This window comes from Phasianus colchicus, chromosome 6 (genome assembly GCF_987193195.1).
Source record: "Phasianus colchicus chromosome 6, bPhaCol1.hap1.1, whole genome shotgun sequence".
Classification (NCBI taxonomy): domain Eukaryota; kingdom Metazoa; phylum Chordata; class Aves; order Galliformes; family Phasianidae; genus Phasianus; species Phasianus colchicus.
The window spans coordinates 17,612,815-17,638,851 of NC_143441.1; the positions used below are offsets into that span (position 1 = coordinate 17,612,815).

The 26,037-nt window shown below is 34.9% G+C and overlaps 1 protein-coding gene across 4 annotated transcripts in view; it reads left to right on the forward strand.

The window, feature by feature from the left end:
• ZNF385D (zinc finger protein 385D) overlaps positions 1 to 23,801 on the forward strand; it is a 394,225-nt gene extending 370,424 nt beyond the window's left edge. For 3 of the 4 annotated variants that reach the window (XM_031590217.2, XM_090142580.1, XM_031590216.2), the window contains 4 exons: positions 12,003 to 12,236; positions 14,154 to 14,332; positions 15,673 to 15,774; positions 19,795 to 23,801. In XM_031590217.2, the coding sequence (XP_031446077.2) occupies positions 12,003 to 12,236; positions 14,154 to 14,332; positions 15,673 to 15,774; positions 19,795 to 20,028 (749 nt within the window). In that variant the 3' untranslated portion in view covers positions 20,029 to 23,801. The remainder of the gene's footprint in view (positions 1 to 12,002; positions 12,237 to 14,153; positions 14,333 to 15,672; positions 15,775 to 19,794) is intronic. The other variant, XM_090142579.1, reaches the window with a different exon arrangement.
• The last annotated feature ends 2,236 nt before the right edge of the window (positions 23,802 to 26,037 follow it).

The following is a 26,037-nucleotide window of genomic DNA, read 5'->3' on the forward strand; positions in this document are numbered from 1 at the left end:
TCATAGTACAACTTCTTTCCAAGATTTTTGAAAACTAATACACAGAATTAGGCTCATAATGCTGTATTTTTCATGCAAATAACTGATGCATTCCTTTTAAATACAGCAGGTTTTCCTTGAGAATTTTAAAAATGTTTTTCACTATCTGCTAGGTATTTGAAAGTAGTAAGTCACAGAAGGTAAAATACACTCCTTCCCTCTCCCCTACTTTCCCCATCCCCTTGCCCGAGAAAAGCCACCCCCAAAAATGTCAACCTAAAAAGGAAGCAACCAAACAAAAAACAAACCTCCAGCAATCCCCAAAACACTATATAAAATTAGTCTGGATTATTGTTTAAAGCCTTTGCTGCATTTGGTACTATGTACCCCCATTCTCTGTGTATTCTGTTCCTCTGTAGATCTTAGAATTGGGATTGTTGAGGTAAGATATCTTGGCACAACAGAAGTACTGACAATATTACTTTTATGAAGAGAAAGTGGATTTTAAAGAAATCACTTATGATAAACTGAGTGAAGGTGTGACCATGGAATATGTGATCTAATTGTTCCAGATATGTGATATTTTAAACTTGTCATTTGATTAACAAATTAAAAATGGCTGAAAGACTTGAGTTATTCTGTCCTTCTAGATGCTGCATAAAGTGAATGTGAAAAATAGTCAGTTATTCATAAACAGGCTGCTATTTCACATTCTTAATAAGGGTAATTTTCTGTTGTTGTTTTTTTTTTTTTTTTTAACTGGGGCTTCCTGGGAGTCAATCATACATTTTTTCTATGTTATATTGCACACAGGAGAAGGATATGACTGAATGAAAACTAAAGATCCAGCATTATAGGATATTAAGCTCCTATACAGAGAAGTTTTATTTTCTTTCTTTTCAAAGAGAGAAAGCTCGGTCTGAATGGTGTTAGACTGAGTGATGTCTGGATAACTGTCCTGCACAAGAAAGGGGAAAAAAAATAACGGAGTTAGGGTATGATCTTGTAAGTGGTGTAATATTTGTAGTCAGTTCTAGAAAGGAAGATGAAACCACCTTTGTTGCTACTGTGTTATACTTAAGGAAGAAAAACAAAACGCCCAGCATATAAAGGAAGATGTATAATGTGTAGAGAATGAAAATTTGTGTTTACAAAGGAAATTAATTACAAAACCTGTATTATTAATATTCTCCCCTGCTGAACAAGAAAATGTGACCATTACAATTATAGCCATTTGAAATTATTAGCAGCCCTGCTCCTGTTCCATAAGGCTATTTTATTCAAATGTCCTTCTTTGGCATTTCTTCTGAACAAATTGCAGTTCTCACTCCCCCTATGACCAATCACGGAAGAATTACACCACTTAGAACATAGTTACTGTCACTCAACACAACAGAAACTTTGTCCTGTGCAAGCCTTGGGCAGCACTGTCCAACAAAATTAACTATGTCACTACTAATATTGATTTATGTCACTCTTGGTTCTTTTAAATGAGTATTTTAAATGAATATTACAAGAGCCTGCATAAAGGAAGGCCAAAACACAGCAAGAATTAAATGCTTAAACTGAGATTCTGCAAATGTTTGTTAAAGCTAATCCGGAGCTGCCCTTTGATGCTAACTTTCATTAATATGAAGCTACTCTCTTCCTTTGTCACTTTTCTTAAGGACTACTTTGCTACCTTGTTATCTCAAGCAAAGAAACCTATAGTTATTCTATATCTATGGGTTAAATCAAATAATATATGTGATTTGATAAGATTTAAAGCTAGGAATGGTATCTATGATCAGTGCCATCATATTTGTGATTTTTGTTGTTTCTCTTTGTTTGCAAAATAATTTATGTAATTCATCAGAAAAGAAAAACAAAACATTTGTGCTAGTAAAGCCGCCTTCTATTTTTGCTTCTTTGTAGAGTTTGCCTGCTAAAATTATGGTACATCCCAGATAGCAGAGCACCAATAGCCTTCCTGCTGGTAGTTGTTTCTGATTCTTCTTACAAAGAACAAAATTTACTTAGTAACTTACCAGAGAACTGAGGGAGGCAGGTTTCTCTCACTCTTTGCCTAGTCCAAGAATCAGGTATCTAACCTCACTGTGGTTTACTTAACATGTTACTTCTGCCAACTAATGCAATTAAGCTTGTAGTTCAGTTGGTAGCAGGCTGCCAGAAGGTAAAGACTGATCCATGACAGCCAACAAAGGCTGGTAGTGTTGTATAAAAGAATAGCTTTTTATGTTAAAACAAACAAATAACAAAAACAACAAAAAAAAAGCTTTTATTCTTCAGAAGAAATAGCAAAACAAAACCCATAATTCATGTCAAGAACTATGGTGACAGCAGCTTATTTGTAAATGGCTGGTCTGAATTTATGCAACTCTCTCTAAATGATGTTGCTGCATTCATAGCTCAGATGTATCCATCAGTCCAGAAGTGATCTGTGATGGTTTGGAGACAGGAACGCGTAGAGCAGGTGAAGATAATATAGAGAACATTTATTTTAGGCAATGGAAGCTGATGGAGATACAAGGGCAAGTTAAATAAATGGTCATACTAATTGCAGGTGTATGTAGTAAAAGATCCTTTCACAGACTGTCTTGAAATTGGAAGACATTTCCTTTCTCTGGCACTCACTTTAATACTACTTGACTTGAGGTGCACCTGTCAATTAATGAAATATGTTAGCAACAATTATGTGGCCAGCCAAAGGGACATTCCTTGTAAAAGCATCAAACCAAAGATGGCTGCTAAAAATCTAAATGGGATAGCAAAGGAGTCAGAACACTCATTTACTCTAAAAATAAGGAAGAGAAAACTAATATTTGCCATTGTGTTCTCTCATCCTTTCTCTTTGAAATTTGTTCCTCTAAAATTTAGGCATTTGTAGTCTCAGATGTGCGTAGAAGAGCATATGGTTCTAAGAAAGCCATTGCTGATCAGAACACATCTGCTGCAAGCTTTACTCGCAGCACACCCCAAGATAGATGTCTGAAAGAATGCATCTTCTCACTGCTTTCCCTGCCTTCCCTCTACTGAAAGAAATTACAGTTACAACAGATGCTTCTGACAATCCCTGCTTTAGATACAACATTAGTTTATTGCCAAAAACAGATTTACTGGCTCAGTGCTCTCCAGTAAAGGAAGTAAGCTGCTGTAAAGGGAATAGCTTTAATTATTCCTGGATTTGAGACAGGAGAAAGCCATGAGGTATTATACTTATGAGGGCAGTCAGAAGTCAGAATTCTCAGAAATTCTACGCTAGATTCCAGTTATTTAAATTACCTTTAGGTTCTAGAATATAAATCTGATTTGAAACTTAAAGTTTAGATGGAGGTTTTAAATTGCTTCAAATAATAATAAAATAAAAGCCCCCAAAAAACCAATGCCACCAAAAAAAAAAAAAAAAAAAAAAAAAACCAAACCCAAAACAAAACTTTGCTTAAAATGGAGAGCAATTGCATGCAATCTGCTCTGCAGTTCACTCATTCTTTCCTTGTTCCATTTCATTAATGAAAGCAAAGTATTTTCTCTCCTTCTTAATAACTTCTTAATACTTCTCTGTGCTTCTTTGTTTCTGGTGACAGAATGTTGAGAGAATAATTCCACAGTAAATTGTTTCTGATATCAAATTTTAAATAGACTTTGCCAGTCTGCTTGCTATGTGAAAAATTCTTCTTAATCTCTGGTAATGCATAGCTGGGACTGTGTCTGATTTTTGTATCTGTTGCAGAAATTGAGAATTTAGGAGATGTCCCCTTCAAAGGTCACTTCCATCACTGTAGTTCATAGAGCCAGGTGAAAAACATCACCATTGCTTCTTCCTTTTCTAGGTCTGCCACATAGACATGTGAGGGCAGAACGAGTAGTAGGCATGAGTCTTGATCATGATTGCATACTGATCTTGGTAACCACAGCATGTTCTTCCAAGTAAGGAAGTAAAAGTTCCAAGTAAGGAGGTAAAGCCCTAAGGGGTCTTTGGGCAGATAATAGCCATTGGAAGTTATTGATGCAGACAAAAGTTCCTCCTTGGCTTCTCACTGGGGAAAAACTGCCTCCAGAGACTATTTTTAAAAAAGAGCCTATTTTAAAATGTATTTTGGACTACTGTCTGCACTACTGATTTTCACTGGTATCAGGGATGTTCCTGGACACAGTAACACAACCATCCATTAATTCTACTGGTATAACTGTCTCTAGATGACTTCTGGCCAAAACTAAATCCCTCAAATATCCCTGGAGTTCAGTGTCTACCAAGCAACAACAGGCAGCTTGTGTGCAACCATCCGATTTGTGAAGATAAGAGGTTTTAACAATATGGACAGGATTGGCTGTGCTAATGTTAGCATCTATGCTGCAAAAAGGTACATTCATCTGACTGGTATATCTTACAAATCTTTTTCTTTAGTGAGTTTTTAGCTTATAAAAAATATTTTTCAAGTCCTTGTTTTCTAGTGGTGCAACACACAATCACTGCACAATTTTTGCTTATGGATTAAGATTTGCTCCAGATATATATTTTTATTTGTTTTGCTCTTTCTTAAAAGTTGGGAAATGCTTATGAAGTATGTGCAGATATAAAGTTGATGGCAGTTTGCCAGTATTGCCTTTGATGTTGCCTAACGGGGGGACCTACATGTAGGATAATGCAGCTTTCCTTCAATATGTGATCAAACGACCATGTGCATGTTTTATTTGTTGTCTTAAAAATAGTGTTTTACATTGCAGCCTCCAATATAAAATCCTAGCTATCAAAATGAAATCTTTCACTCCACTTTATGTATAACCTTCAAGTTAGTGTCTAAACAGAAAATGTGTTATTTTAGCAGGGTTGCTGAGACACCAATACACACAATCTTCTGAATTTGACTGTGAGCTCCACCCTTTAAGAAAACATTTTGTCCTGATTTAAAATTGAATTTTTCACTACATGAGTCTCATTAATTAAATGACAACAATAGCTTCAGTGAGCAACATGATTTCCCCCCAAAGCTCCTTGTGCAAGGACCCTTTTACTCGTACTGGTGAAGGCCATTATTCTTCTGCCTCACTGAGGGGAAAATCAATGCAATAGACCTGAAAGGACAGCTCAGCTCCCAAATCCAGACGTAACCAATAGTTGCTTAAAATAGCCTGAAAATAGTTGCTGCTCATTGTCTCCTTTCCTTCCAGACACGTTTTTGTCAGCTACATTTACCCAAAGTCCAAAACCCAGGCACAGCGTGACATTTCCCTACCTTTTTCCTTCCTTTTCCATAGGCCTTTTACCCCCAGCTGTTATTGCTGCTGCCAGCTCTGTGCAATTAACCTGACTAGGAATGCAGTTGTCCTCTGTGGTTAATCCTGTTCAGGATTAATGAACTGTGCTTTAAACCAAGGGAGCAGCTAGGAAAAATGAGGTATAATTTTGTTAGAAGATTGTGTACTGCTAATTAATGAAGAAGGGTCATTTTAGGACTCGGCTGACTCAAGCTTTGTTGGAGAAAAAAAATCTAACGAGTAATTATATGAAGTTTGCTATTTTCTATTCACTCTTGCTCTCTCTGAGGACATCTTTTGTCACAAAATATGCAATTTTCTGTCCCACTCCCATCAGATCTGCACCAAAGCATGTCATGGGGAAGCATGGAGTAGGGGTCTCAGTAAAATGAAACCACTTGTTTTAGGGCCACTTCTTTTCATCCTTTATTTCTAAGCAATGAATACTGTGTATAATGTAATTTAAGTGTTAGAAAACATGGAATGGTCAAAACAGTGAGGTCACTGCCTCTTCAGTTACAAACCAAGGAAATTCTGGGTACTTGGCTTTCATGCTAATCCTGGGAAAGTTTTACAGTCCTTCTTGTTCTGTTTGTTTGAAGAAATGCTTGGGCACTACATTTGAAACACTAGGCCTTTCATTTTTGAGTATCAAGAGCAATCACGATGAAGACCTAGACTAATCAAAATAACAAGGAACTTTAGCAAGATACTGTCTAACTCAGCTAGGGCATTGAAAGGGGAAGGAGGAGAAAACAGATGAATGTCTGATGTTTAAGAAACAAGAGGCCCCTCATCAAAAATGTTCATGTTGTATTCCTGTTTAGTCATGTACTGCTTTGTTCATTATTTCAGAGTTTTCAGCCCTTCCATTCTGGTCCATTAAATAGTAAAATATCAGGCAAATATCATGAATTCCAATATTTAGTGTTGTTTCACTGATGGAGATATTGCCATGAAGTAACGAAGTACACAGCTGTCATTCAGATATTAGAACTTATATGCAAAAAAGAAAAAAAAAAAGAAAGAAAAGAAAACCACCCACAATGTTGAGTATTTAAAAAGAAATTATGTGGATTTTCTGAATTTAAAAAAAAAAAAAAAAAAAAAAAAAAAAAAAAAAAAACAGTTCTAACTCTCTAAGTAAAAGATAACCATTTGGGGCAGAATAGATCTTTAAAAATAAATTGAATCAGGATTTTGAATGTAAAACTAAGTATAATGAATAGAATCTTCATAGTATGATACTGAAAGAACTTTCTGTACAATATATTGTAGTAGGCCAAATATCAATAAACCACAAAATAATCGATTTGTATTCTTTACATATAAAAGAGGAGGAGCTGATACATTTGAGTCAGTGTTCCCTAAAGTGTTTTGATTGAGTGCCAGATCCAACCAGTGTGCTAGCACACATGCTTATGCTTAAGAACAGGAATTCAAAAAGTCAGCCAAGCACGAAGAAGTTTGATTGCATAGTTATTTTTGAGTTGGTACTCTGTTTATAATATAGTCCACTGTTGTATTTATAGTTTCAAAAGAAATAATATCCTATCTTCAAATGTAATTAACAGAGAGGACATGAAGCATGGGATTTTCGGCAAAGTCCAAGAAGCTAGAGACTTGGTCCTTAGCAAGCAGGAAAATAAAATGTTGAGACTCTTTTGAACATGTCAGCGTCAAGCACCCGTACTTGAGTGGTCTTTTACTTGATGAACGTTTGCAATAAGGAAGCCAGATGGCAATGCTTTTGCAATTGTAAGAGATCTTATACTACAATGAAATACTTCATATCAAGTTCTCTTTGGCATAACAAACAGCATACTTCATAGCTTTTTTTTTAATTTAATTTTATTTTGTTTTCATTTGCGTCATGGACAGCATTATGGGCCAAATTGTCCATCCTTTTATGTTAAGGGCAACACTAATTTAAATGAGACAAGAATGCATGAGTTAAGTGCTAAGTCAGATATTTTTAAATGCATGCCACTTGAGATTGTGGAAGCAAAAATAAGCTCATAAACAGTTGTGATTTGTTTGAAGTCAAAGCACTTTTCTCTGTAGGTTTATTTATAGTCTTAGGATAAGAAATTCTTAGTAGCAGGAACTGATGAGTGAGACTTTCACATACTCAGAAGAAAAACACAAGTTGGTGTAATTTTCTTTTTCTCCAGCCTAAAGCAATATCATGAGTTTTGTAGATGGATATAAAATTAATCTTGCTTACTTAAAAGGACCTTAATCACATACTTGCAGTCTTCCTGTGGAACTGTGGTATCTGTATAACCCAAAGGAGACAATTCTCACTAAATGTTTTACTTCTGGTTTTATCTTCTTGTCAAAATAAATATTTGATTTTTTCCAGTGAGCTAGATTAGTTTTTAATGATCTTTTAAAATTATTTTTAATGTTTAGTCTGTTACTATAACATAAGCATAAGCATAAATGGATTCTTGTGCATCCTGAAATCTTCTTTTTTCTTTTTGCTGCTGGAATTCAGTTCCATGCAATATTAGCAATCTGCTTCTATGCCAGAGTCACACAGTGACAGTTGCAATAGCGAATATTTGCTGGAGGCTGCTGTTATGAAAATAGCACAGTTCTGTAAGCTTGCGTCACCAGAAGCAAATTTTCTTTGATTGCATGGTTTAAGATAATTTATTACTGAAGTAGCACTTAAAGCACTGTCATAATGCAACGCTAAAAAATGCTGATTCAGTCATGAAAGCATCAGTTCCGATGCCTTCCTACTTTTTTTTTTTGTTTTTTTTCCTTCTTTTTTTTTTTTCTGCTTAATCCCTTATACCTTTAATGCTGCACACTGTATTTAGGATGCTAAACTATGTATAGGCAGCAATAGAATAATGTATACAAAGAAACACACACTAATTAGATCAGAAGAATTTCCTCTTTTTAAGCTTACTTGACAGTTTTTAGAATGTGTTCCCTGTAATTTCTGTAGTTTATATGAGAAGATGGAGTTTTTCATCTTTAAATGCGTCATAGCTTTTACAAGGCAAACATGGATGGTTTTGCTGTATGTTTTTGATGTCATTAATGTGTTTGCATTACTGACATATATGATGTATTTATAGTGGGTTTATTTTGGAAGGCATGTGAGCAGGATATATGCTCTGAATAATGATGGTTTTGATAGTTGGAGAATATGCTGACGACAATTACCACTTGTAATTTAATTTTAGTATAAAATAATGCTTTTACACATACATACCAAAATAATGATTGTATTTTCTTTTCACTTCAATGGTGAAGTGTACAATCAGCATACATACAGAAGGGCATATATTTGAAACAGAACAAAAACTGCAACTATTTAAGCTTTTTTTTTTTTTTTTCATCTGTTGCCTCAGGTTTTCCTAAGTGAAATAAAGAAGTGATGATTTATATTTTGCTTAAGGCATGCTAACCTTTGCACTGCAAAGCTGATAATGATGATTGATGTATGTATCTAATTTCCTGCAAGATTAGGATGAGCACCAACCTTGCCATCAATTTTTAGAGAATGTTAATGCCTTCTTTCACTCTTCCTTCCTTCTCTCTACTGCTACCTGCTTTCTGCCTTCCTTTTGAAAGGAAAGTACATAGCTACACTTGCTACTGTATGATAGTCCTACGACGGAGAAACAGACATTTTAAAAGCAATGTTATGCACTGCTGTGAGTGGGGTTTTAGTACACTTGCTGCATCTTTCAACTCAAGGAATGCAAGCGTTAGCACATGTTTTCTGAAATGGAGAAGGAGTGACTAGTTAAATTAATAATTTTCTGGACAGACATACAAAGGCTTCATTTACTCATCACTTTCCAAACAAAAAAAAAAAGGCTTAATATTTCAAAATATTATTTTCTATTGAAACACTGTTGTTACTCCATAAAATATTAAAAAATAAGAACAGAATGCTCTGCACAGTATTTGTTACTCTCAGTACATTCAGAATAGAACCACATCCAGACTCATTCTGAGGAAAAAAAACCAACTCTCATTAGACCTTGACAAGGAACTTTTGCTCTATGCTTTAATGCCTGGCAGACTATTCACATCACAAATGCAGCCTTTGGGTTTTATAAATAATAATTTCTGAAACGTTTTGGGAGAATACATAGAAACATCACAAAATATACAGCTTATAGAAACTGACAGGGCTAGAAGATTCCTCAGAGGTAAATTATTCCTGCTAACTGGGTTGTTTCTGCAGACATTTGCTCAACCATTTCCAAATCCTCCAACAGGCAATATTTCAGTATCTCTGTAGATAGGATATTCTAAGGCTTTACAGGCTTTAATATTAGAAAGAATTTCCTGATGTCTAATCTGAGTCTCCCTTTCTGTAATCCAATAGTCCATGTCCTATTAGGAGGGATCAGGGAGAAGAGTTTATTCTCTTATTTTTAGTTACCTTCTGCAGATCTGAAAAAATGTTGTCATTGTTTACCCTTCGTGTTCTATATTAATAGGCCATGTTTTCTAAGCTTCTAGTTTGGTTTGTTTTGGCTTCCTCTCTTACAACCCTCCTTGTGTTGGTTTACATTTGTATTGCTGCTGAATTAAAAACAGAGCAAGTCATTGTTAATGTGACATTTGCAGTCCCCAGATTGGAGGCAGGGCCTCCAGTTCTGATTAAAGAAGAAAAAAGCCTTCACACATCTCTCACTTTGCACTTTCAGTATGACAGGTAGCTTATGCATAACACTATGGTATATGTGGTATGTGTTTGTCTTGTTATCCCCTACTGAAAGCTTTTTCTTAAAAACAAACAAACAAAACAAACAGGAAAAACAACAACAACAAGAAAAAAAAAAACACCAAATACCAGTACTGGGCTGTTGATCTTCATCCTGTTTTAATAGGTCACATTAATCCTGCTGAGTGTGGATTCCTGCAATTGTCTTTACTGAAAAGTATCTAATTTTCTGGACTGTTTTTCCAATGTGTTAAAATTGTTTTGAATTTTGTCTCCTATTGTGTTTGCTATTGTCTGGTAAATTAATAGGCATGCTCTTCATTAATGAAATTGTTGAACAGTATTAATCTGAAACATACCTCTGCAGGCATCAGTTAATGTGTCCCTCCTGCATCACAAAGCATACTGAGATCTATAATCCAAAGAATAGTTATTTTGTTTATTGTAATAGATGGCAATAAATAAAACATACTACAGGCAGAGCACCACTAGCAGCAAAGGATGTGTGAGCTGACTATTTTGGAAAGTACCCAACCACAGAAGTGTCTCAGTAAAGTAAATAAGATTTCTTACGAGGTAAGCTGCTACTCAGTAGGCTTAGTATAACAAAAAAGCGCTGCAAATCTTGGTCTTTCTTAAAGGCTGCCCTTTAAGCTCTGTCACTTCTCTCCATTTGTAACTTACTTGCTATCTTCTGCACTGGTTACTGTCCTATACCCTGCTAAGTACCCAGCTACCAAATTATAAAGGGAGAGATATTATATTATCTCTCTCCCTTTGTGAAACTTTGGAACAGGCTGCCCAGGTTTGTGGAGTCTCTTTCTCTGGAGATATTCAAGACCCATCTGGACACTAACCTCTGTAGCCTACTGTAGGGAACTGGTTTAGGGGGGAGGTTGGACTAGATGATCTCCAGGAGTTCCTTCTTGTTCCTGTGACTCTGTAATTCTGTGACTGTGATTCCGTTTTTCAGTGAGAGAGATTTGTGTGCCAGGTACTTGGGCTCTAAAATGGGATGGAAAGAGGCTTGTGAGAATGCTGTAAGAGTTTAGGCTATCAGCTTCTTGGTGAATTCAGGATTTGTATAGCTGTTTTTGTATCCTTGGCAAGGATGGAGCCCCTTGTACAACTTATCTAGTGGAAACCAAACTCATCTGAAGACTAGAAGAGCTTGCTGGGATAACTGATAATATTGAGTATGGATATTTAGCACTCTCACAAAATGTCATTTATATGTTACTCAAACCACAATATTGTGTGTTTTCTCTCTTCCAGAATAGAAAGCTACTGAAAAACCATGTGTTCTCAGATGCAGGCACTAGATTTCTGAAAAGATTTAGATATCTCATATGCTTATAGTTTTTCTAAACATGCCACCGACAAACAAAGCAAAATTCTTTTTAGTGTTCCTGGAGGTATTAGATACAGAATGTTTGTTTTGTTTTTTTTAATTACTGTTATTATTACATATTACTAGTATGTAATAATAGATAGGGATGCATGATAAATGTATACTGTGTATTAATAATTACTTTAGTTCATCTGATAATAGTTCTGGCTGATAATAATTGAAGTATCAATTTATTTTTTTTTTTAAGATAACAAGAACATAGTTATTTTAATTCCAGTTCTATTAGTACAGAACATTAAAAATTTAGCTTGGCCTATCAATCAGTGTAAGTATTATACGGTATCATGGCAGTTTATGTGTCTGAAGTGCTGCATTTAAATGTTTACTACCTATTATGGTAGTAATTTATACAGCCACTTTTGGTGAATTATCTCTCAGTTGTACGGTACAGTCTGAACGACCTATCTTTTCAGTTTATGAATTCTGTATTTACTGTATCTTAGCAGAATGGAGGAGACAGTATGTGGCATTTTAGTACATGGGAGTAATCACATAAAATGAAAGAATAGGGTCAGATTTCGTTCATTACTTTTAGTTATACTATCACCAGCATCTGGCTTTCTGTGCAGTTGCAGTGTTATGATGCAAGTAAGCAAACATCAGAGGTCACAACGTCTTATTTTGTTTCCTTCCATCTTTTCCCTCTGCCCACAGATGTTACCACAGGGACACCAGCAATATCAACGACAACAACCGTGGAAATCCGGAAGAGTAGTGTTATGACAACGGAGATCACCTCTAAAGTGGAGAAAATCCCCACGACAGCCACTAGCAGCACGACATGCCCTTCCGTTGAGACTGAGGAAGAAAAAGCAAAAAGACTGCTGTACTGTTCACTATGCAAAGTCGCTGTCAACTCTGCCTCACAGCTGGAGGCGCACAACAGTGGTGAGATGGAGCAATGCTTGCTTTCTTCCTTTTTTTTCCCTTCTGTCTCAAGAGCTCTGCAATTATCTTTCCCTGAATAGTTTAGATCTCTTGCAGCAGGGGACAAAGAGGTGGCAGAAAGCCGGCAATTACATGGAATTCATTAACTATTAAAGAATAAAAATGACAGGCAAATAGGCCTTCATAAAGGGGGAAGAAGAGCTTTTTTTTTTTTTTTTTTTTTTTTGCATGCAAGCTACCCATTTTCTTACGTTTTAGCTTTTGTAGATTCCAAGCCTTATAGAGCTAAATGACAGCTCATGCTTCATTACCTTTGGTGTTCAGAGTTTGCATACTTTGTGCCAGCTAGCAAACTGAGTATGAATGCCATTAGTTTTGTTTGAAATCTAACAAATTAAGGCTGAAAGAGGCAGAGTCAGTCAGAGTTCAATGATAGTTAGAATTCTTGGCCCCATATTGTCTGTCAGCAACTTGGTAGTATATTTTTCTTCTGTCTTCATAAACTGGTAGTAGCTGGTGCATGAGAGTTGAATGAGTAGTTGCTTACTTCTGCTTTTCTTAATTTTTAAACCTTTTCTTCTTGTTAGAGCTAATAACATCAGTAAGTTCCAGCAGTAGTCAGCTGTGATCTATAGTCACTATTTTAAGCATTTTGTTGATTTACTTTGTGATAGACAGAGTTAAAATATGTTGTAATTTAATGTGGTGGCAGTGAGCATTTATAACAGTTCTATGGAAAAAGTCCAGATTTTGGATGTCAGTGCTTGCCTGACAGCAGGATGAACGGAGTTAAGAGATAGAAGGTTTCAGGTTTGAAATTTGGAGACAATGCTAATATATCTGCATAAAAATGATAAATGGTCTTATGATGTAATAAAAATAATTTTAATCAAAAAAGAAGGAAGTTTATGTGCCTATAGAATACATTTAAATTAAAAAGGAAATGATAGTTTGTTGGTATTCATGAGAAACAAAGCCTAGCCAGTTTTGAGTGCTGTGTTTGCTGTATACTAGATCTTCAACAGGTGAAAATTAAAAGCTCATAAAGTTGTACTTATTTTACCTGTATGTCTTCCTTCCTATTAAGGTTAGACCCTAAGCATTTTTCTGATCCACTTGAGAGCCAAAACTTTATTGTGAACACTTATAAGCCTCCAAGCTTTTATTTCTGTGCTGATAAACTGTATGTGGTCACACACATGCATGCTTGGAAAAGGTACAAGGTGATGCATATAGTAATTATCACTGGAAAACTACACCTGCACGTTGTAGTAGTCCATTATCATCACAGACAAACTGCATAGAAGTCAACAGTGTAAGAAATTGTTTGGTCTGAATAAAGGTACAGCAATAGACACAAATGTTTTCTGTCCAACCTTTAATAAAAAAATGCAAATGCACTTTTCTCACATGTTTTTGTTCAGGTCCAGGTTTCTGCCAGAAACCTCAGCCCCTTTGTGGTTTGACAACTAATTATTTAATTACAGATTTAAGTGTAAGCTACCTAATGCATACTCTTTATCAATCCATTCAGAAGGACTACAAATCAAAGGCAACTGCACTTTTAATAGCTAAATTATTCTTCCTTTGCAACTACAGTTCAGGTCTTATTAGCAGCAGGAGTTAATGAGAAAAGTCACACCCATTTAACTTCACATCAGGACACCTGATTGTGCCAGTACTTATTGGTGTGGCTGCTTTGTTCTACCTACAGAACTGTAATCTAATAATTAAATATCAGGTGTGAAATACCATTACATAAGTATTAATCTGATACTGACAAACACAGGCATATTCCAAGGATAGCATGTAGCACCCAGCTGAGGTTCATATGATTTTCTTTTAGAAAGAAAACAAAACAATGCATGCAACCAAATTGCCAAAGTTGTTTCTGTTTCCCATTTCTAATGTCTCCAGGGACTAAGCACAAAACTATGCTGGAAGCTCGGAATGGAAGTGGAACCATAAAAGCCTTTCCCCGGGCAGGCGTAAAAGGCAAAGGACCTGTGAATAAAGGAAACACAGGCCTTCAGAACAAAACATTTCACTGTGAAATATGCGATGTGCACGTAAACTCTGAGACACAACTGAAACAGGTACTCAGCTACCTTGCTACCTTGCAGAGTGTGAATCCTTGGCTATTCTTTGTTTTCATGGTAATAAAGTACCAACACAATCAGCACGTGTCTAATACTTTACATCCAAATGGAGCTTTTAGAATTTTCCCTTTGTATTTGGTTCTTATGCTGCATGTTTAAATTTGGGTATGCTTTTTTCCTTCATGCAATGTGTTTTCTCAAAAGTTATATTTATTTTATATATATATATATATGTATGTATATGTATATATAAAAGCATGTTTTTAAAGAGAAGCTTATATAAGCTTATAAATAGAAGCTTATAGAACCTGTAAGCTGCAACGTGTTGCAACTATCTTTAGGCTATTACAGTTGTCAAGAGCTAATAAAACCTTCCATTTAGTATACCGCATGATATTTGCTTTGTAGTTGCAGGCAGTATTTCCCTGAACATTGAATAACCTACTTAGAAATGTGGGATGGAGAGGATTTTTTTTTTTTTTTTAATCAGAACTGAGAAGCGTGACCTCTAAATTGCAATTACACTAAGTTATGTTCAGTTATTCATCAGATGAGCAAAATGTTTGCTCTGAGAAACTGTTCAATTCCATATACCTTTTGGAATTCAATACTTGTTAAGGAGCTTTACAAGAAGGAAGATAAATTCTCTAATGGACAATAACAATGCTTGTCTTTTCCTTTTAGAAAAAAAGTCCAGTACTTTGTCTTTTTTTGTGAGAACTCTCTTGAGAATGAAAATCAAAGTGAAAGCACAGCTCTGAAAAGAGTCTTTTACATCTAATACTGCAGTAAAGTTTGTGTAGAGTCATTCTTGTAAAATCTAATAGATTTTATGAAGAAGATAATGGATTGTGTGATTTTACTTCACTGTCACTTAGTTTGATATGTAACCATCTTTCAACTGAAATCTTAAAAGGCTTCTTGGGGATTTAAACAATTTTGTGTTTTTGTTTTTGTTTTTTTTTTAATTGTGGTATTAATATTCTTCCAAAACTCTCAATCAGTAGCAGATTGAATTTGATGGGTAGAGATCATTTTAAAGGAGATAGAGATTATTTTAAAGGTTTCTTGCTTTGACCTAATTCAAGTCCTGTTGAAGTTAACAAAGGTGAGAAATTCACTGACATGATGGAAGCAGATTTGAACTGAGCACTTTTGAAAATCAGTCTTAATGCGTGGTGCACAAAGGAGTTGCTCAAACTGAAACAGGCCCTAATATCGATCATTATTGAATTAGTCATATAATGCTGTTGCAGAGAGCATTCAGGAAGAACTCAAAATGATCTCTTAAGGAAATATCACTTTTTTTTTTTTTTCCCCCCGATGTATTTTAACAGCACATAAGCAGTAGAAGGCACAAAGATAGAGCTGCTGGGAAGCCACCTAAACCTAAATACAGCCCATACAACAAACTCCAAAAGGGAACACATCCTCTAGGGGTAAGCAATCACTTTGTTATTCACAGAATCCTGCTGAGTACAGAGAGTTTAGAAAATGAGAGTGGAAGAATCTTTAAAATAAGTAAGTGTAAGCAGTGGAAATATGTGTCTGACGAAGTGCATGAAAGCTCACAGGAAACAATTTATTTCCTTTGAAGGGTATGAACCCATGGGTTCTTGTTTTTGTAGCTCCTCTGAATAACCTTAGGAAAGAAGCCTGTTTCAAAGGTCATTAGAGAGCTAGTGAGGAGAGAAACATGCAAATGTCAAGCATTTTTCCAGTGTTCACTAAGTGCTATGGTGTTGAAATAGCTATAAAATTCTATAAAATATAAAACCTTTATTTTATCCTCATTTATAAAATATTCAGATAACAATTGAAACAGTAAAAACAAAAATCCATCTCTCATTTTATTACTCTCAGTTTCAGGATGGTTCTGGTCACATTTCAAACCAACAGGATAAACTTTGTGAAACAGAGTTCTTGCTAGCTTCAAAAGCTGAAAATAATATTTACTTTTTAATAAAAACCCTGCTAAGTTCCTGCCATTAATCAAAAAACAGTTTATATCATGGGTGGGATAGTGGAGCATCTGATATTTATCTCTGTAAGATCAACTGTGTGATTGTTTTATGTGACACGGTGCTTTGTAAGGATTTATAGATAATTTTGGCAGGGTGAGGGTGTTGATTCATTGACCTTATACAGATTCACTCCTTATTCACTGTCCATCTTCTTTAATACATGCAGGATGCAGAACTTTCTTCTTTGAGAGTACAATTCTCTGTTAGCTGAACTTAAATTCTTTTCTCGACAGATACAATTTGTCCTTGTTGAGGCAGACCTTGTTTGTAGTATATCCATGCACTGTTTGGTTGCATTGGAGATTTCATAGATATTATGGAATAATACATTGCATCATTTTGGTGAACTCACTAGTAGGGAAATAGTCTCACGGGTTTTTCTAATTCACCTGGGAGACCAATGTCTCCACTACAAATAAGCTATACTGAAAGGAATAGAAAAATTATAATTAGAAAAGTAGGGTACAGAATCACTAGAGTTTCTTTCAGAATTTATATTCCTTCAGGAAATTGTTTCCCAGGGGATGAAAATAACTATTTTGTTACTGTTGTTGTAAACAGTTGCCTATTTAACAATTTATGTAATGGTGATTTCTGAGAACTCTAGCCAAGGCCATTCAATTAGTGAATAGATAAAATCAATGTGTCCTTTTCTTGCTGCCTCACTCTAAAGTGCTCATAGTACACAAGTCAGACCAGAGATGAGCAAAAAGACCAAGAGATTTTAAAGGGAAGAAAATAAGTTTGCAGTAAGCAAACTGACATTCATAGTAGAACATTTAGTGCTTTTCGATTTTGAATTTAAAAAAAAAAAACAAACACCAAAATAACTGTCACTTGACATATGGATTTGCATGGCAACAAGCCAAAGATTTCTTTTAAGATAAATGTTTTTTATGAACTCTAGAATTTAACTTTACTTTTCATTTCATTACTGCACCTTATTTTACTTCACTGTAAATTAAATAAGTAAACTTACTGAACTCTTGATCTTGACCTGTATGTTAATTACTACTCGTACAGAGATTTGAAATGACCGTGCATCATATGTATATATTGTGACAGTTATTACAGCTATCTTGAAATGAGAACCATGTTGATAAATAAAGTGAAAGTCTGTTGAACTTCATTAGAAGTTTCTGATTTCTCTAAGAATGGCAATATTGTTCTAGCCTTTTAACATGAAGTCACCTAGGATCTTTGTTCTTTATGACAACAAATGAATGAGCATCACCTGTTTTTCTTCCTATGGAAGTTAAGAAAAGGACGTTCTACATTTTTTTAGCATTTCTAGACCAACAGCTCTGCAATGCCATATTTTCAATATCATTTATACTGCTTCAGAGAAGAAAACTTTATGAATTCCCCCAGCACTATCTCACAGTTCAAAAAAAATCTTGTAATGTTGGGACTTAGCTTATATTTCTTCAAGTTACAAATGTCAAGTAAGTACAAAACCTAACACTAGAGAGAAAGAAGCTACCAGGCAGTTGGCAATCCAAACTTTCTGCAATAAGATAGTTCTTATGGAAAACATCCTTGAATGGAATTCTAGACAACAATTAGAACCCTACTCTTTGAGCTGTTTTTACTCATACTTTGTATTCAGTTCTTCTGTTTATTTCTTTGTTAATTCATTTATTTAACTTCTAAATGAGGCTGAAAAAAATGCACTAAAGAAAATGGAAGGAAGAAAAAGTCAAACATTCAGCAAGAGAAGACAGCTTGTGTATAACACTGATCCAGGAGTTGTTAAGATCATTGACTTTTGTAGTATCTAGTGTCTATTTTATTCTCTGTTAAGAGAATGTAAAACTCTGAATATCTTTCTCAGAGCTTTAAAGGACCTTAAGACCTGCAAAGTTGCCAATGCATGTTAGGAAAAGTAAAAATTCTGTATCCATCTGGCTGATAAAGACCCTAAAGATATATATTTTTTTCAATACATTGATAATATAGAGACAAAACTTGCTGATGGTACGTGTCAGATGATTCTTGTCCTTTCTTTATGACTAGCCTTTCATAATGGCAGTGTTGAGTCAAACATATTAGACTGATATAGTGCAAGTTAATTATTTGAAAATCTCTTTCAATCCAAGGATGAGAAACTTTTCCTCCATGAGTGAAGAGTGTTGGTACTAGACTGAGATGCATCACAGAATGGTACATATATTCAATTTCTATATGCAACTCCATATATTCAGGTATATATTCTATGCAAAGGACATCAAGTCCTTTAAGGACTCAAACGTACCCAGAATTCATCATAGTTGATGGGATTTTTGTCAGCTGATGAGTTCTCTATCCTCATCTCAGAGTTATAAAATCAAAACAAAAATATTCAGGCTCCTGGCTTCTCATTAGAAGCTTAAAATCTCATAAAAATCTGCAGAAATCTATAGACTACTCTGATATTCATTTGTATGAATATCAAGTATAAATTCTTATGTAATCAAATAATAATGAACCTGTATTTTCATTTAATTTGGAAAAATCTTGAGCTTATTTATTTCCTTTTTGGAAATTCTAAGGGTTTTCTAAACTGTATTTGGTATTGAGCAAGAGTCATGATTTATAAATATTTAAAGTGAAAGCTTCAGTGACAGTAACAAAAAAACCCCATAGTTTAGCACTACATTAACTGATATAAGAAAGAGTTTTTCATTACAATACTGTTTAAATATTTCACAATATTTATAATATTACACAATATGTTAGTGAAAAGTTATTTCTGACATTTCCTTCTAAAGACAGTATTCTGAATACACAGCAAATGACACATGACAGAAGGCAGTACATCCATAAAGTCCATCACCTATTTTAGCACAGGAAATGCATTTAAGACATTTTCATAACTGGTACAAGATGAGGTTTATTTTTTGTCTGTTATTACTATTTGCACTTAATAAAAAGGATCTAGATGTTCATCGTGTTTTTAAGTAGAACGTTGATTGTAATGCTGAAAATAACTGTACCTTCTTAGTGTTTTTCACACTAGGGAAAATGATATATATTGGTTCTGCTCTGGTCTCTGTCACAAAACTGTCCAGATGGAAATCTCTTAATTGATGGCTAATTCTTTCTTATTTAGTTTTACGATGTACATGTGGGTTAATTTATCTGAAGATTGTCCAACACCCTTTTAGTAGATTTGCTTTGATTTCTCAGCTCATATCAAATTAAATGTTTCAGAGATAAGGCATGAGCCCACATCCAAGGGAACGCTGAAACTATTTGTCCCTTACCAAATTCTTCCCTTTTTGAATGTGGGAGATTGCAACTCTTGTCACAACCCTGTAGCTCATAAAATCAATAACACGAACAAAGCCTCTCTTAGTTGATTTTCCACTTATAATCTTAAGTCAAGCTTCCTATCATGTAGCTAATATGAACAAATTATGTCTCTCTGTTTGTTTGTTTCTCTCTTCCCCACAGGTAAAATTAGTATTTTCAAAGGAACCTTCAAAGCCAATGGCACCAAGAATCTTACCAAATCCACTAGCAGCTGCAGCAGCAGCTGCTGCTGTGGCTGTGAATTCCCCCTTCAGTCTTCGAACAGCCCCAGCAGCCACCCTTTTCCAGACTTCAGCACTTCCTCCAGCACTCCTACGACCAGCTCCGGGGCCTATACGGACCACCCATACTCCTGTGCTGTTTGCTCCTTACTGAACTCCAAACAGGAAATAATTGTACTGCAATAATTTTTCAAATCAAAACAAACAAAAAAGAAAACCAAGAACATTGAACTATGCAGTGTTTATTTATAGTTTAAAGTATATATGAAGAGCCAGGACTTTTGATAGAGAACTGAACAAATTCTAAATGGGGGAATGGGCAGTATTTTCTCCAGATGAGAGCATTCCTCTTAAGTATTGATCATTTTAGAACTGATCTCCAGCATTGACTTGTAGTGATATATAAACGAAGCCTTTTGACTGTGCTTTTTGGCACATATTTCCCTGCAATGTCTTTCCTGCTTTATGAAACAACTTACAAATTTGTCTGAAGGGCATTAACTGGTTCCAATGTATATAAAATACTTTATTCTGTAGATTAAAGAAGAAGGAAAAGAAAAGAAACACTGTGAATAGTAGTACCTTACCAATCCTCCTGCCAAATCAGCGGTTACTGGGTATTTATCTGAACAAAAGTAGATACAATAGATGTCTTGTAAAACAGTAGTATTGTGTCTCTATCTATGCCACTAGGTTTCTAACTGCGTTGCAAAAGTTAAAATGAACAAAGTATGTCACAAAAAAAAAAAAAAAAAAAACACAAAAAAAAAAAAAAAAAACACACAAAAAAAAGACAATAATGGGGAGTTGTTCCTGGTGAGAAAAAATTGTTTTCCTCACCTGCTGAAGAACGGGCATGAAGGTAATTTGTGGTTAAGATAAGATAAATGATCAAGAAAATTTAGTGGGAAAATAAATTAAAATGCTGTACACAGAATAGATCAAACTTCTATTTAAATGAGAACATATGTGTACAGTGTGTGTTAATCCAAACTGTGTAATACATACAGTACTTGATCAAAGTTTAAGGCCAGTGGATAGCAAAAAATACAGTCTTGTTATGAAACAGGCCTGACACTTCAGTGTTGAGCAGAGGGAAGACACAAATGGGATATGCATAGTCATACCTAGCAAATTAATATCAAGAGAGAGATCCTGGCTTCATTTAAGTCAGTATAAAATTCCTCCTGACTTCAGGGTAGCCAGAATTTCATCCTGAGAATGGCACATATTCTTTTTATATCATACCAGTGGGAGTATCTGTAGATACAGGTAATATTTTTTTTGCAGTAGGCTTAGTTTTAGAAACAGATTTATTCTCTTGTTTTATTTCCTACTGATGTGATATAAAATGTTTTAGTATACCTATAAAATGTAAACAGCAACACAAGATACATATTATGAGATAACTGCACATTGTGGGTTTGGAACAAATACAACCTTTAGGAGCTGAAGGGACCCTTGAATTCTGTAGCTGACCATTATGTATGGACAGCATAAAGCCTTATATGTTTACTGTGAGGCTTAAAGGGGTTGACTGTGTCCCTTTAAAATAAGATTTATCAGGGGTATATATAGATATATTGTATATATGTTAGAGTAAGAAAAATAACTTATAAACAGAAAATCTACTATATAAAATAATTATATAACCATTGAGTTTCACATATGAGTCATTAAGTGGTAAGTAACAAACAGCAGAGAAAAAAAATAGCTGTCTTGAATCTGATTCTTGCTGCCTGCTTTTTCCCATAGAGAGCTGAAAAGTATCTATTAATATTATGGAGTGTGTTGCTGAATCACTTGTGACCACTCTGATGTGTAGCTAAGTGAAATGCCTACCATACATTTAGGTGGAATAAAAATTAAAACCTTAATTTAAGTTTAGATTGGGAAATGATTTAAAATATTCTATTAAATGGTAGTAATGCAAAATATTGACCATGTGGTTGCTATATAATACTGCCTGTGGTTAATATGGGCAGGTGGGGGATATAGAGGATGGGAATATACAGCACTTTTGACTTGCAGTTCATCAGTGAGCCTTCCATATACATTGGTATTTGCCATTTTTTAAACCTCTCTGCATATAGATTTTATAAATATATATTATATATATATATATAAAAAGAGAGAAAGAGGTTCCATGGATGTCTGTGTCCAAAGAATTCCAAAGAGATGCATTTATTTATCTAGAATTATTAAAATAATTTCTATATTATGTATATGTTTTTCATCCAGTTTATTTGCAAATGTTTGTGCCTTGAAATGAAGTAGGCTTTTGGTTATATTTAATTCACTCCAATGTAGCCATGAAATAGATGTGAAATAGATGTGTCAGGGCTGGTTATTAGCTGGATTATTTTGACCAGTTTCCAAAAAGAGAAGAGTTTAGGCACCTAAGTAACTGGGGGCTGACATCTAAAAGGGCTCCCTACTCTACAGCTCCCAGTTAAGAGGCAGACCAGCCTTCAAAAGCTGTGCTATCACACAGAATTTAGAAAATCTTTCCACTTATTTGGGTACATAAACATTGTGTTGTAAGGTGAAACTTCTCTTTAAAAACTCTCAGCCTTGGTCTTTAAAACTAGTTTCAACCTTCCTTTTTTTCTTTTTTGCAGAAGATGTAGTGCCATTGCCAGTTGTGTGCAGATTCTTCCTCAAGTAGGGCACTGGTTTTCCAAATGTGCTCCTTCAGCCACCGTATATTTCGAGAGCCTTCTGTAACAGCCTACGTAATTAAACATTTGCAAAACAAGCAGAGGAGGGCTGGGGTGGGAGGAGGCCTGAGCAGAAAATCTTTTCCCCAGGAAATGCAGACAGGAGAAGGGGAGATATACTAATATCCTATAGGCTTTTACGTACGGCCTTATGGTACATGGGCACCTGCTGTATATCTTGCCATGTTGTCATGATGCCACCAAAATCAACAGGCTGATCCGTTCATAATGTGGCCTGTGGCATGTATGGAGGCACAGTACTAAATGCAGAATTAATAAAAGTTTTGGTAGAAATAAAAAGAGTGTCATTCCAACTATTTACATGAGCTAATTCGCAATGACACCTTAAGTTTTCTTGGACCTCTTTTGTCACAGTGCTCTATGGAACAAGTTTTTGTTCACACAAGTCTCTTTTAAATTTCAGCTGTAAACAGACTCAGTTCTTTTTATGTCTCTTACTCACTACCTAATAAAAGATAAAGACTAAATGTTAGAATGTATAGTGGATTTTCTGTGCCTTGCTGTTCCACCCCCTTTTGGTCAGTACAAAATCAATGACCCTGGAATGTTAGCACAATGATATTATACTAAATATATGTCAAAGAAAACACTGGCACAGCAATGTGATTGGGCAATGGGAACTTCCAGTCAAGGGTATATCCACAGTAGCTGAAAAAGGAGCTAGCAAATAGAAGACACTTTACACTTACCTATCAATACATTCACTGTGGAGAGCACTATAAAAAAAAGGTGTCACTATATTTCATAATACAGTAACGCTCCAGGGCTGGGAGGAAACCTAAAGCACAAGGAAACAGATAATTTCACTGAAAATACAGTCACTCACTGGAATAACAGTGTGAAATCAGCCTGCAGGGAAATGGCTGGGTATGAACTCAGAAAAACAAATAGGTTCAGGGATATTTTCTTAAATTCTATATTAAATGTTAAAGAATGACTATTCTATTCTGACCCAGAGAGATGGTATTTTTGTGGGAGGGATATATATTTATATTTTTACACTATCTGCATTTTTCCAACTATCTCTGGCTTTAAACCTTTGTTCTGAAGGTTCATCATTGCTCTGAAACATGAAATCGGTTACCTTCTTGAAAGCTGCTGTAAAAGCTGATGTGAGAGGTTGGTAAGCAAATGGTATGAATATGGTGATCTAAAATGAACTGGAAGAAAAAAAAGAAATGGCCATGTCAAGGAATATTGTATTTGAAAAGTATACATCTTTATTTTAAAATAAAAATATATAAAAGTAAAAATAGCTAAATAAAGTTAATATAACTAGAAGAATTACATCTGTCATTTTAGTACTGGGATATCACAATTGGCACTGTATTTTAAAAGATGAAAAAAGTCTTTAGCTGTTGAAGCAACAAAAGGATGCCATGGAAAAATTAATGTCTTGCACTCATTATCTTTCAGTTATGCCAGGAATACCATAACTGAATGAACTTGCTTATAATCACTTATACTCTAGGCCCCAATTATAGCTAAGAGTATTGGTTCAATATTCCCTGAAAGGTGAAATTATGTTTCTTAGGTTTCTCTGCATCTGCCTTCTGCTTCCTGTAAATGCACAGCTTTTAGATTCTCTCTGAAGCATCTTGAAGAACTTCTACTATAATTTCTCACATTTTTTTGCAAAAATAAATATGATTTATGAAAATAAGCTAAATATTGAGGAGCAAGACTGAAAAGGTTTTCTACATAAACATCATTTTTTACCAGAAAATATGAAACGTAGCTACCCAAATTGTTTGGATACATAAATCCTTGAAAACAAGGTGAGTTTGAAAGTCTGTAACACCCTTTGGTGTTTGGTTTGGACTGGGTGATCCTGTGGGTCTTTTCCAACCTTAGTGATTCTATGATTTTAAGGATCTATAATTTTTATTAACATGGATGTCTGAATTTCCACTTTTAAAAGTGACTTCAGCAGAGTTCAGACTTCAATGATCTAAGCAGCTAAAGCTCTTAGGGAAACAACTGTGGTATTCCTATTAACCTAGACTTATTTGAAAACATTAGCTTATAATTTGTAAAATACTACAGAAATTTTTTTACAACACCTCTTCCCCCATTCTCTTTATCTGAAAGCGCCATTACTTCAGTGTTAGTGGATCATAGAAAAGCTTCTCTGCTGGGATTCTGTACATGTCTGAAAGAAATAGCAGTGCTGATAGATCTTATCTTAAACTAGTAGAAATCTCAAACATACAGTTAAGGGTTTAACCAAGGGTGAGAGCTTTATACCCTTTCCCACCTATAAGATTTATTACAATTTGGAACCATTTTGGATTAAATGTGACTACCTTCAGGATAACTGTTACACAGCCTGATCTGAAATGTCTGAGAGAGACTGAGACACTCTGTGCTCCAGACCAAAATCAAGGATAGTATGAAAACTATATGTTCTTAACTCTGGGACTCCTGAAAGCAGTTGCAAAGGTTTTTGACTGTGGTAGAGGCAATATTTTTTTCCTCCATGCTTGAGTTTTTTTGCAGTCATGCTGTGTGGTGCAATTAAGTATCATTCCACTCAGATTCAGATTTGATATATTGATAAAGAAACTTGACTGAACCTGAAACATGACTTAGTGGTGGCCTATTTTCTGTGTTCAACTTCATGCTGAGATGGTGAAAAAGTAAGGAGAGGCAAAGGAGTTAGTGTAATGAACTTGGCAAAATAATTTGGTTCTTTTTACTTGTGCAGTGTGAAGCATTACAAGCTGAGATATGCATGAATGTTTGGGTAAAATAAGGACCTTGAGTGTCATAAGATTGTAAATTTGAAAACAGTTAACTTGCTGACGAGAAAGATCACATAAGATTTCGGCTTAGATAGTGTTGTTGTTTTGTTGTACTGGTCTTCATGCTATTTACACTGCTAGCACTAAAATCTATGCTATTTGCTACAGAAAATGAATATTTGACACTCATAACTAGAAGCAAGTATATATATTAGTATTTTTCACATAAATATTGGACACTCAGTTACAGGAGACGAGGCTTTTCCTGTGAAATTCATACATTCATGTCTGGTCATATAAGCCAAGATATCACTGCATCACGTCAATGCCTTGGTTTCCATAAAGAACCATAAAGACCATATTTGTCTTTTTTTATTACTAGTTGATTTTTTCTTTTATGTTACTTTATTCATATTTCCATCTCTCATAAGAACAAACAGAAGCCATCAGTTTAAATATTCCCTTCAGAAGGTGGTATTCATCAAGCCCACTGATGGTTCATTTGATCAGTCAATAAATTAAATAAAAAATTGAAAGCAACAGTGCAAAAATTATAGTAGTATATTATGAATAGAGAACATACATACACTATAGTACTCTTTACCTACACTTGTCAGTGTTTTATGTCACAGACAGCACTTTAGTCTTTCAGAATTTCCTGAAATATTTCTCTTTTGG